Source organism: Rhinoderma darwinii, chromosome 5 (genome assembly GCF_050947455.1).
Source record: "Rhinoderma darwinii isolate aRhiDar2 chromosome 5, aRhiDar2.hap1, whole genome shotgun sequence".
In the NCBI taxonomy this organism is placed as follows: Eukaryota; Metazoa; Chordata; class Amphibia; order Anura; family Rhinodermatidae; genus Rhinoderma; species Rhinoderma darwinii.
Window position 1 is genome coordinate 254,314,730 of NC_134691.1, and position 13,711 is coordinate 254,328,440.

The 13,711-nt window shown below is 43.6% G+C and overlaps 1 protein-coding gene across 6 annotated transcripts in view; it reads left to right on the top strand.

Moving 5' to 3' along the window:
• HECW1 (HECT, C2 and WW domain containing E3 ubiquitin protein ligase 1) overlaps positions 1-13,711 on the top strand; it is a 466,672-nt gene that overhangs the window by 353,734 nt on the left and 99,227 nt on the right. For all 6 annotated transcript variants that reach the window (XM_075827049.1, XM_075827050.1, XM_075827048.1 and 3 more), the window contains 4 exons: positions 2,620-2,738; positions 5,691-5,812; positions 11,892-12,077; positions 12,519-12,653. In XM_075827049.1, coding sequence (XP_075683164.1) covers positions 2,620-2,738; positions 5,691-5,812; positions 11,892-12,077; positions 12,519-12,653 — 562 coding nt within the window. The remainder of the gene's footprint in view (positions 1-2,619; positions 2,739-5,690; positions 5,813-11,891; positions 12,078-12,518; positions 12,654-13,711) is intronic.

Consider the following 13,711-nt stretch of genomic DNA (forward strand, 5'->3'; position numbering starts at 1 on the left):
CAGCTACATGCAAGTCTTACATCACCAAGCACAATGCCAAGTGTCGGATGGAGTGGTGTAAAGCTTGCCGCCAGTGGGCTCTGAAGCAGTGGAAACGTGTTCTGTGGAGTGACAAATCACGCTTCTCTATCTGGCAGTCTGATGGATGAGTCTGGGTTTGGCGAAAGTCAGGAGAACGTTACCTGCCTGACTGCATTGTGCGAACTGTAAAGTTGGGTGGAGGAGGGATAATGCTTTGGGGGTATTTCTCAGAGGTTGGCCTAGGCACCTTAGTTCTAGTAAAGGGAAATTTTAATTCTTCAGCATACCAGGACAACCTTGTGGGTACAGTTTGGGAAAGGCCCTTTTCTATTCTAGCATGACTGTGCTGTAGTGCACTAAGCAAGGTCCATAAAGAATAAAGACCTGGTTAAGTGAGTTTGGTGTGGAAAAACTTGACTGGACCCCATACAGAGTCCTGACCTCAACTTCATTTAACACCTTTGGAATGAACTAGAACGGAGATTGTGAGCCAGGTCCCCTCGTCCAACATCAGTGTCTGACCTCACAAATACTCTTCAGGGTGAATGGGCGTAAATTCCCATAGACACACTCCAACATTTTGTAGAAATCCTTACCAGATTAGTGGAAGCCGTATTAGCTGCAAAGGAGGGACCAACTCCATATTAATGCCTACAGATTCAGAATGGGATGTCCTTATATCTCCTGTGCGTGTCCTAATACTTTTGTCCATATAGTCTTTATCTATCTATCTCTCTGTCTGTCTGTCTGTCTGTCTGTTTGTCTGTCTGTCGGTCTATCTACACCATTTAGCCATAAAGTGGGCTGCAATGGCACCTATCAAGAGGTGGGATATATTAGGCATCAAGTGACCAGTCAGTTCTTGAAGATGATGTGTTGGAAGCAGGAAAAATGGTCATGCATAAGGATCTGAGCGGTTTTGACAATGTTCAAAGTGTAATGGCTAGATGACTCGGTCAGAGCATCTCCAAAATGGCAGATTTTGTGGAGTGTTCACGGAATTCAGTGGTAAATACCTACCAAAAGTGGTCCAAGGTAGGACAAAGAGTAATTCAGCGACAGGGTGTTGGGCACCCAAGGATCATTTACGTGGATGGGGAGTGAAAGTAAGCACGTCTGGTCCGATTCCACAGAAGAGCTACTGTGGCACAAATTGATGAAAAAGTTAATGCTGGCTATAATAGTTAATGCTGGCTATGATAGAAAGGTGTCAGAACGCATAATGCATTGCAGCTTGCTGCTTTTGGGACTGCGTACAAGCAGACCGCTCAGAGTTCAGAAAGCTCCTACAATGGGCGCGTGAGCATCAGAAATGCACCATGGAGCAATGATAGAAGGTGGTCTGGTCTGATGAATTATGTTTTCTTTTGCATCATGTGGATGGCCGGATGCGTGAGCGTGAGCATCACTTACCTGGGGAAGAGATGGCACTGAACTATGGGAAGAAGGCAAGCTGAACGAGTCAGTGTCATGCTCTGGACAATGTTCTGCTGGGAAACCTTGGGTCCTGACTTTCATGCGGATGCTACTTTGACACATACCACCTACCTAATGTCAAGGCTGTGGGGTATGTGGGTCCACTCGGCCGCCCTGCCATAGCGGAGTAGCAGCTGGTCAAGCGAGAGCCAATAATAGTCTCTAGAACAAGAATACCTGGGTAGATGACTTGTGCTATTGGAAGCTGGCTTGTGCCGGACTATCGGAAGCTGGCTTGTGCTGGACAACAGGACTTGTCTCGGATACAGGACATGGATACTGAAGTCGTTTCGGATACTGGACTTGGCATGGACACCGGACACGGATACGGAAGCCGTCACAGACACAAGACTTGACACGGACATGGATACTGAAGTCATCACAAACACAGAACTTGGCACAGACACTGGACACGGACACTAGATATAGGACACAAGATACAGGATATGGAAAATAGGACATGAGATACAGGATTACGCTTGGGAACCTTTGCAGACCAATGCAGGGTTAGATACAACATGCTGGGATCAGGATTTACTTGGGTAGAGTTGAAGCACCATAATAATAAAGCCACCAGTCACTTTTTTTAAAAACGTAAAAAATGCTTGCTCGTCTTGGAAAGAAAGGGGGTGTCACTTCTTAATCATGTTACATGACATTTGTTTCTTAAAGTTTTCCAACTCTTTTTTCCTTTCACAAAAATACAATCCGGTGTAAATAAACCATTTGAGAAATACAGTGCAGTTCCTGCAAATGTCAGAAACAAAATTGTGGCACTTGATTAAGATAGCTTTCAGCCTAAATGCTATTCATTGCAATGTAATTGTACCAGAAAACTGGCGCAGTTGCATTGATAAATAAGCCCCAATGTACCATACATACGAATTATTTATCACGCAATACTATGTCCATATTTCTATTAATGTAGAATGACTTACAAGCCATTTAGGAGATTCTGGATTACTTACCACTCACTATAGCACTGGTCACCAGTTTTGTTCAAGAATTTATGATCGCTTGAATGTGCACACGGCTTAAATTTTATGGAACTATGACACATAAATTGATCTCACTTTTCTCTTTGTACTAATTGTTAATTGTTTTATGCATTGCAAAATTAAGGTACCAAAATATCCAGAGGACCATTGCAACTGAAAGGCCAGAAGAAGAATCTGTTGGTCGAAATGATAGACTCCTTGGGATTGGTGATTCAGAGACTGACTTGTCAGAGGCAAATTCAGGTACTGCGAGTTATGTTTATTAAAATGTGTGTTAGAAAAAAAAAAATTGAATAGTATGAATGTAATGGGATGACTTAGTACTTCATTAAACTAGTTTCTCTTTATCCCAAATGGATTCCCTCCTGAAAACATCTAAAGATATCAATGACATAAGAGTGTAAAGATAAATATTCTTCAATGATACCAGGTTTAGGCCCTGTTCACTCAAAATCCGTCTGGAATTTTGAGACCGATTTTGATCTGTCTGCATGGCGTTTGCCGCGTCTTTCGCAGCATTTTTCTCCCGCGGAAAATGAGTGCCGCGTCATAAACGGAGCGAAATACGCTTTCTATGCCTCCCATTGACGTCAGAGACGCAAACGCCTGAAGATAGGGCATGTCGCTTCTTTTTCCGAGAGATGGTTTTTCCGCTCACGGGAAAAAAACGCCTCCGCCTGCCATTGAAATGAATGGGAGGCATTTTCGGCCGTTTTTTGGCGCGTCTTCCGACGCAGTTTCTACGTACAAAAAGTGTCAAAAAAAACTCTGTGTGAACAGGGCCTTATATTATCTAATGTTTGTTTTAAACTTGGCCCTCACTGATAATGTAACTAACATTGCACAGATCACTCTGAAAGGGCCAGACACACATGAATAATACACAATATAAATGACCGCTGTTTAATCCATTAAAGGCTATGTACACCGTTGAAATAATATTCTTTCTTTTTTTTCTCCTAAAGTGTGTTTTGTGCAACTTTCTAAATACTTTTTATTAAGAATAATTTTTACTTTTTTAGATACGGCTGCTTTGTATCCTGTAAACAGAGCATCTGTATCTAGCGCTGAAACGTGTATGCGTCACGTCAGCGGCACTGACCGGTTCAGTGACAGCGGGTCCTGCGGCTCCTGTAACAGGTGGATCCTGTACTGTGACTTATTCCAGCCACGACTCGTCTCTGCAGAATTTGACACACAGACATGTTGATTTCTCGCTTTTCCAGCACCCTCCCAAACTATACCCGATCCTCTAAACAAATTTGTAATCCACAGTGCCCTAAAAACTATAAAAGTGCCCCATCACAGTAATAATGCCTGCTTTGGGGCTCCCGTAGCTAGTGTGGCAGTACCACAGTGTACCCTGTAAATAGCGCCTACAGCATCCTCTGTAGATAGTGCCACACACAGCCCCCTGTAGATAGTGCCACGCACAGCCTCCTCTAAATAGTGCCACACACTGCCTCCTGTAGATAGTGCCACACACACCCCCCTCTAAATAGTGCCACGCACAGCCCCCTGTAGATAGTGCCACACACAGCCCCCTTGTAGATTGTGCCACACACAGCCCCCCTTGTAAATAGTGCCACACAGCCCCCTCGTAGATAGTGCCACAGAGCCCCCTCGTACATAGTGTTGCACACTCCCTCTTGTAGATAGTGCCACACAGCCCACCCCCCTTGTAGATAGTGCCATGCAGCCCACTCCCTTGTACATAGTGCCACACAGCCCATCCCCTTGTAGATGGTGCCACACAGACCCACAAACAAATACAATTTTTTTTACTCACCTCGCCCCATTCCTGCGACATACAGAGACAGGACCCTTGTGTAGGCTGTCATGATCCAGTGAAGTCATCACCCCGGCCTGCGTGATTCTGTCCGAGTGTCTTATAGCCTGCAGGCCTAACATAGGCTGTAGCCTAGTGAATGGCGGAGCAGGTATCTGCTCCACCATAGTATTCAATTGTATCTGTGTACTGAGGACACAGATACAATTGAATGTGGCAGTCGCTAGCACACCACCGGGCATAACGGGACCCGTGCCGCCCGCCACATAACATTTATGATCTGGACGGCACGTGTACCGTCATATCGCTGGCCCTGTAGCAGCCGCTATGGCTCAGTTTGCCCCCCCTTAATTCCGGCCCTGCATACGGGTCTCATCAAGCTCTCACTACCAGTCGTGGCCTGATACAATGTACTGACAGTGGGTAGCGTCAGGACATGTGCTGCGTCGGAACATTGTGACGCAACACTTAGGACGTTAAGTGCGGCAGCTGGCTGTGCGCCACAACTGCGCCGTCCACTCCCTCCTTCCAATTCTCTCCTCTTCTTTTCTCCCCTTCGTCTCCCTCAGCATGCAACGTGGCAGATACAAGGTTCTGATGCCAAAAAACGTCAGTGCCTTATATGCGACGCAGCACTCAACGTCCTGAGTGCTGCGTCACATACAACGTCATGACACTACCTGGCATTAGTATGTTGTATGAGCCACAACATTCTAAGGGATCCTGAGGGGAGAAGAAAAGCGGTGATGTGAGTATACTTTTTTCTTTGTACAATTTTATTTTTTTTGTCCAAAGGGGAGCGTAGTCTGATCTGGGGGGGCAAGGTCTCTACCTTGCTACACCCTGCAGAGGGAAATCTACGCCAGCTAAGCGATTTCCGCTATAATTCACGCCAGCTTACGCATACATTATAAAAAATTTGTCAGCCCGATTTTGCCATTTCTCCTTTTGAGAAGCCACAGCCCTTTTTATAAATGTGCCAATGGCAGCATAAAAAGGCCAAAAGTCACAATTTGCTGCACAAATTGCGACATTTGGGCCCTTTTACGACTTTTATACACCAGAAAACTAGTGTAGAAAGGCTAATTAATTCCCGCCATAGGGAGTGCATAGTACATAAAAAAAAACAAAGACAATCTCTTAGAAATCTTAATCTAGATCAAAGTGTTACTATATCTGGCTGCTTGAATACTGTGACTGCTTGGGAAACTTTTTATGACACTAGCTAAAACTGGAAAATATTGCTTTACTCAAATCATAAATGAAAGAATAGTTTATTTCTACCTTAAGGGCCTCATTAGCAACAAGTCCAATCTTCTTTGAATCAGTTTAACACATGAGGCCCACTTTTTTCTGACATCATTGGAACTCTAACAGCAGGCGTCTGCACTTTTTTTATTTTACAGAGCTGAGAAGAGATGCAACGTTAACACCTATAAATTCCCAGAAAATAACCCTGTTATTACAGTCTCCAGCTGTCAAGTTTATAACGAATCCTGAGTTTTTTACTGTGCTGCATGCAAACTATGTGAGTATTTTTTGCATTTTACAGGAGCTCTGTCACCACATCATAAGTGCCCTATTTGCTACATACTGTGATCGGCGCTGTAATGTAGATTACAGCAGTGTTTTTTATTTAGAAAAACAATAAATTTTGACCAAATTATGACCTATTTTAGATTTATGCTAATGACTTTCTTAATGCCCAACTGGGCGTTTTTTAGCTTTTGAGCAAGTGGGCGTTGTAAAGAGAAGTGTATGATGCTGACCAATCAGCGTCATACACTTTTCTCCATTCATGTACTCAGCACATTGTGATCTTGCGAGATCATGATGTGCTGTCATTTACTGACACATTAACGTTACTAAAGTGTCTTGAGAGTGAATAGACATCGCTTCCAGCCAGGACGGGATGTCTATGCACAATCCCGACACTTCGGTAACGTTTGTGTGGGACTTAATGACAGCAAGCGTGATCTTGCGAGAGCACGCTGTAAATGACAGAACAGCGTGATCTGGATGTGCTGTGCTGTAAGTCCCACACAAACGTTACCGAAGTGTGGGGATTGTGAATAGACTTTGCGTCCTGGCGGGAAGAATATCGGTAAATAATGTTATGGTTATTTGTTAAACATAATAGGCCTTATTTATCAAAACTGCCCTTATTGTCAATAGCAACCAATCACAGTGCAGCTTTAATTTTGCCGTTTAAGAAATGAAAGCTGAGCTCTGATTGGTTTCTATGGGAAACCAGGACAGTTTTACTGTATGGTTCTGAATGTTTCTGTAAACAAACTTTGCTTCCTAACTTTCACGTTTTAAATAAAGAGAATGTTCATTTTGTCAGATTTCCCATTTATTATATATTTTCCTCCGTTCATATGCATAGCTTCTTTAAAAATTCTGTTAGTTTTTCCATGGAAACAGACAGCAGTTTATCTCCACTTCATTGCAAGAGATTTAACTGGTTGATGACTCGCGACGAGTATGCTCGTCATGAGCGGCAGGACTTTGCCACATCAGGACGAGCATACTTCTCTGTGTGTGTGCCCGTGTGATCAGGAGTGGGGCAACGGCTGTAATACACAGCCATAGCTCTAATGGCGGAGATAAGAGAAACATCTAATCTCCGCCGTTAACTTCTTGAATTCTGCGAACGTTGCACTCAAGGAGAAAAACGGGAGGGGGACCCCCATTTGATCGCGTCACAGGGAATCCATATGACGCAATCAGGGAACATACCCTCTATGGGCAGACGGCACAGGGTCCAATAAAGGACCCCAGGGCTTTCCTACCGTATTTCCTGTTGTTAGGGCATATTTAGGTATGCCCCAACAACTGCCTATGTACTATCAGTACATAGGCTAATGTTCCTCATATAGATATATGCAAGGCAATAAAGTTAAAAAATAAAAATTAAAAAATCTTCCTATGAGAAAAAGTAAAATTAATTAAATAAAAAAACTCAGTAAAAAAAATACACTAATTAATATACACATATTTGGTATTGTCACGGCCACAACAACATGCACCATAAAATGCATTAATTATAATGATTAGTATATGCTGCACAAAAAAAATAAATCTGCAGCGGAACTACATTTTTCTGCATATTTGCCAAATAAAAAATTTATATAAATTAAACAATAATGTATATGTACCAAGAAATGGCACCTACATAAAGTTCAACCCACAAAAAACAAACCCTCAGAAGCTATGTCGAACAAAAAGTTATGAGTGTCGGGATGCTAAGAGGAAAAAATGTAAAAATTGTTCTGTCCTCAAGGTGATACTTGTCTAATCGCTTGGACCCCCACAGATTGCAAAAGCAGGGGTCCCAAACCCCCATTTCTCCTCACTGCACTCACCCCAGTGAGGAAGAGCTTGAATGTAGCGGCGGCCTGTGGGAGTTCAATGTCTACGTAATTACCGTAGACTTTAAATGGAGCAGCAGTGAGCATACTCGACCACCGCTCCATTCAAAGTCATCATCATTGCAGTCGAGCAGTAAGGCGGAATGGGGGTTTGGGACTCCCGTTTTTGCGATTTGGTGGGAGTCCCAGCAGTGGGGCCCCCAGCGATCAAACAAGTATCCCCTATGCTATGGATAGGGGATAATTGTCAATTCTGGGACAACCCATTTAACTTCTTAACTTTTTTAATCCCTTAACAGCGAGTGATGGATGCCTGCCCATCCTCTCCAGTCTTCAATGTCGGAAAGAAAAGAAGCCTGGTTCTATTTTTTTTTCTAATGCAAGACATTGTTTTGCATATGAAACTGAGACCAAGTTTGGGCTCTAGTCCTGAAAAGTGTTCAACTCCCATCTGAGTTTCCACAATGCACTAGTCTATTGTAACAGAAAGTCTGGACCTAAAAAGTATTGCTGTTATGACAGTGTCCCTTTAATGGCAGTGTTCAGACATGTATTTAAAATATAACAGATAAATAAATAAGAAAATCATATTATGTCACTTGGTTATTAAAGGGGTTTTCCCATCAGAGACATTTATGACATATCCAGGGCCGGTTTTAGACAAAGTGTGGCCCTGGGCAAGGTTAAAAGTGGGCCCCAAATGCTGAATTAGGGCTTGTTCACATCTGCGTCGGGCTCCATTGATGGCTTCTGTCAGACCTTTCCGTCAGGGGAACCCATGAACACAAACCAAACGGAAACCATAGCTTCCATTTGCATTACCATTGATTTTAATGGTAATGCTTCCTTTGCAAATGGTTTCTGTTTGTCTCCGTTCCGGAAGGTTTTGTTTTTTTGCGGAAACTATAGCGCAGTAGACTGTGCTATTGATTCCGTCAAAAAAACTGATAGTGCCACACAGCCCCTCTTGTATATAGTGCCACACAACCCCCCTTAGTAGATAGTGCCACACAACCCCTCTTGTATATAGTGCCACACAACGCCGCTTAGTAGAGTGCCACACAGCCCCTCTTGTAAATAGTGCCACATAGCCCCCCTCCCTTCTATTTAGTGCCACTCCCTTGTATATATAGTGCCACACAGCCCCCCCTTGTATATATAGTGGCACACAGCTCCCCCTTGTATATAGTGCCACATAACCTCCCTTGCATATAGTGCCACACAGCCCCCCCCTTGTATATAGTGGCACACAGCCCCCCCTTGTGTATATAGTGCTACACAGTGCCCCCCTTGTATATAGTGCTACACAGCACCCCCTTATATATATAGTGCCACAGAGCAATCCCCCTGTGTATTGCCACACAGCCCCCTCCCTTGTAGATAATGCCACAGAAACCCCCTCACTTGTATATAGTGCCACACTTTGCCCCGCCTTGTATATAGTGCTGCACAGCGTCCCCACTTGTATATAGTGCTACACAGCGTCCCCCCTTGTATATAGTGCTACACAGCCCCCCTTGTATATAGTGCTACACAGCACCCCCTTATATATATAGTGCCACACAGCAATCCCCCTGTGTATTGCCACACAGCCCCCTCCCTTGTAGATAATGCCACAGAAACCCCCTCACTTGTATATAGTGCCACACTTTGCCCCGTCTTGTATATAGTGCTACACAGCGTCCCCCCTTGTATATAGTGCTACACAGCCCCCCTTGTCTATAGTGCTACGCAGTGCCCCCCCTTGTATATAGTGCTACACAGCGCACCCCCCTTGTATATAGTGCTACACAGGGCCCCCCCTCGTATGTAGTGCTACACAGGGCCCCCCCACGAGTCCTGTGTAGCACTATATACGAATATAGTGCTACACAGGACCCCCCTCGTATATAGTGCTACACAGGGCCCCCCTCGTATATAGTGCTACACAGCGCTCCCCCCATTGTATATAGTGCTATGCAGCACCTCCCTTGTATAGAGTGCTACACAGCGCTGCCACCATTCTTGTTGTATATAGTGCTACACAGCGCCCCCCCCCTTGTATAGTGTGCTACACAGTGCCCCCCCCCACTGTATATACTGCTACACAGTGCCCCCCCTTGTATAGCGTACTACACAGCACCCCCCCCCCATTGTATATAGGGCTACACAGCGCCCCCCCTTGTATATAAGTCTACACAGCGCCCCCCGTTGTATATAGTGCTGCTACACAGCGCCCCCTTATATATAGTGCTACACAGCTCCCCCTTATATATAGTGCTACACAGCACTGCCGCCCTTGTATATAGTGCTACACAGCGCCCATCCCTTGTATATAGTGCTACACAGCGCCCCCCCTTATGTATAGTGCTACACAGTGCCGCCCCCCCTTGTATATAGTGCAACACAGTGCCGACTTCACTTCTATATAGTCCTACACAGCCACCCCTCCCCGTATACTGGCATTCAGCCATCGAAAAACAATAAAAAAAATTGTACTTACCTTGTCCCGTTCCCGCGACGGACGGAGCAATGTAGTACCTCCAGACATAACGTACCTTGAGAAAGCGTGTACCAGCACGTGAAACGGCCGTAGGCTATTCCACATCCTGACCTAGATCTCTTTTTGTAATAAAGAAAATATTTTTTGCCAGCTTCGGTGAGTGCCTCGATCATTCCTCTACATATATACCTCCAGACATAACGCATGCGCGGACCAGCGTGATGCACTTACGTCATCACGCTGGCCTGCGCAGGGAGTCTTCCCAGCATCTTATAGGCTGCAGACCTAACGTGGCCTGCAGCCTATAATATTAATTTGTATCTGCATCCTGAGAAGGTAGAGACCAGTGAATGTGGCTGTCACTAGCAAAAGAGCCCCCTTTGGTGCTAGCGACATCACCGGGCATGAGTGGGCCTGTGCCGCCCGGGCCATAAATGTTTTGGACCGGGTGGTGCGGGCCCTAAGAGGATGCTGGCCCTGGGCAATTGCCCAGTATGCTCCCCCCTAACGTCGGCCCTGGACATATCCACAGGATATGTCATAAATGTCAGATAGATGCGGGTCCCACCTCTGGGACCCGCGTCTGTTTCTAGAATGGGGCCCCCTAAACTCCATTCTAGCTTTTTGTGCTCACACTGCCTTGCGGCCACTTACTGATTACATGGTCGGGAGTTACATATCCAGTGGATATGTCATAAATGTCCCTCATGGGAAAACCCATGAGGGCGGTAAGATTTAACAGTCTGGTGTTAATTGTAAATATACATATCCTTACTCACTATATTCTCTACTAGGGAAGCCAAGTTGTTATTACTGTGTTATTTCATAGCATTTCACAACATAATCATAAACTTGGGGAATTTTATTCTTCCATTTTGTATTTAATCATTTATTAGTGACACACATTTACATATACAGTCAAACTTAAAATGTGCTTGTACGTTCATTTTCATTACTGCACCTGCATTCTATAAAATACATTTGTTTTTTCCATCAATAAAACACGTTTTCTTGTGGGAAAAATATCAGTCATACATTAACATGTTGTCAGTAGAAGATTTCAGCAACAGTTTTTATTTAGATTTTTCTCAAATAAACATATTACACATATCTCAGACATAGTTAATAATTTTATTAACACTTATTTTCACAAAGCTAATGTACAGGTGACATGAATATAAAAAAAAATCTGCACATTTAAATACAGGGCTTTTCCTGTCTAGCTAGTCTATACTACATTATCCTTACATGACCAGTAATGAATTCTACGGGCAATAATAAAAAATCATATTTAGTTAGATTTACCAATACTATTTCAAACAAAAAGTAGAAGTTGCCCATAGCAAAGAAACAGATTCCACCTCTCTTATCAAGAAGCAACTGTACTTTCAGAAAACATTTGATGTCATAGCCACATATGAGAATTTTTGATCGGTGGGGGTCCAGGTGCTAAGACCCCCAAAAATCACTGAAATTACGGTACAGAAGCGCTTGGAGAGCCAAACAGTCAAGCGCTTCTGTACCTTCATTTCAGTGATTTTTGAGGGTCTTCGCACCCAGACCCCCACCGATCAAAAATTCTCATGTCGCTATGACATATCGAATGTTTTCTGAAAGTACAGTTCATCTTTAATTTAATACTTAAAGTAAAGAAAGCAGAACCAATGGCATATTTGACATATTGTAATCAATATATGACAATATTATAACACTGTAATCAATCTCTAAATTGTTATCTTACCCCATGTCAGAGTGCCTACAGAGTCTTCACTAACAGCACCTGCTTGAAACACATGATTCTGAAAATTCGCCGGGACGCCAGGAATTTTGAACGCTATCAGCACAACAGAGACCTAGTGAACTTCATTAATATGTTTGCTGACACTAGATTGGAGTTGCCACGTGGCTGGGAAATTAAAACTGACCAACAAGGAAAGGTATGATATAAAGAACTAAATAGAAATAGGGAGCTTAAAGGGTTATTTCCATCTCAGTCATTTATAGCATATTCTTAAATGTGGATCCTGTCTGGCTTGGTTTCCCCAGGCCAGAGAGGGGCTCACACCTTTTAGAAATTTATAGCATATCCTGTGGATATGCCATAAATGTCTGAGGTGAGGCTACCCCATTGATGGTTATGTCCAATCATTTTATATTGCTCCAATCCATCTAAAATAAAAAGTAAAGCAAATTTGCTAATAATCTTGATTAAAAATATCTTACAATTTTATGTCTGTAGCTCATACGCAGACCTATGTTTCTTCATGGTTATAGGCTCCACCTCACTGCTTTTCATTCCTCTATTTCTCTCCCTCTCATCTTCTTCCTCTTTCTATGACCCTATGTATATGTTAACATACATATCCCTTTTTTTCCAGTCTTTCTTTGTAGATCATAACAGCCGAGCAACAACATTTATTGATCCACGAATTCCTCTTCAAAATGGCCGACTTCCAAATCATTTGACTCACAGACAGCATCTTCAGAGGCTTAGAAGTTACAGTGCTGGGGAGGTAATTCCACAAGAAGTTTCTATAATATAAATACATTAGATGGCCTGAAGTATGTGGACACCTGATCATCACACCTATATGTGCTTGTTGGACATCCCATTACAAAACCATGGCCGTTAATATGGAGTTGGGCCCCCTTTTGTGGGTATACCAGCCTCCAGTCTTCTGGGAAGGCTTTCCACAAGATTTTGGAGTGTGTCTGTGGGAACTTGTGTCCATTCAGCCAAAAGAGCATTTGTGAGGTCAGGCACGGCTGTTGGGTTAGAAGGCCTTGCTTGCAATTGGCATTCCAGGTCATACCAAAAAGGTTTGATGGGGTTAAGGTCAGGGCTATCTGCAAGCCACTCTAATTCCCCAACACCAGACTTGTCATACTATGTCTTTATGGACCTTGATTTGTGCACAGGGGCCCAGCCATGCTGGAACAGGAAAATGTGTTGTCTGACATGTCTTGGTTTCTGTAGCATTAACATTATCTTTCACTGGTAACAAGGGGCCGAGCCCAAATCCTGGTAAACGGCCTCAGACCATCACTTGGACCCTACTCCACTAAATTTTACAGTAGCCACTATGCATTCCAGTATGTAGCGTTTTCCTGGTGTCTGCTAAACCCAGATTTGTCTTTGAGACTGCCAGATAGTGAAACGTGATTTATCACTCCAGAGAACACATTTTCACTGCTCCAAAGTCCATTGGTGGTATGTGTCACACCGCTCTAGTTGACGCTTATCATTGTGCTTAGTGATATTAGAATTGTGTGCAGATGCTGAACTACGGAAACCCATCTCATGAAGCCCTGACGCACATTTTTGTGATTATTTCACTTCCAGAGAAAGTTTGGAACTCTGTAGTGAGTGATGCTACAGAGGATTGACGATATTTATGCACAACTTGCTTCAGCACTCAGCTGCTCCGCTCTGTGAGTTTGCGTTGTCTACCATGACTGAGCTCTAATTATTCCTAGACACAATAACAGCACTTAGGGTGAGTTACACATAGTGTAAATGCTGCTGACTTTTCTGCAACTGATTTTGGTTCTGAAAATCTGCAGCATAATA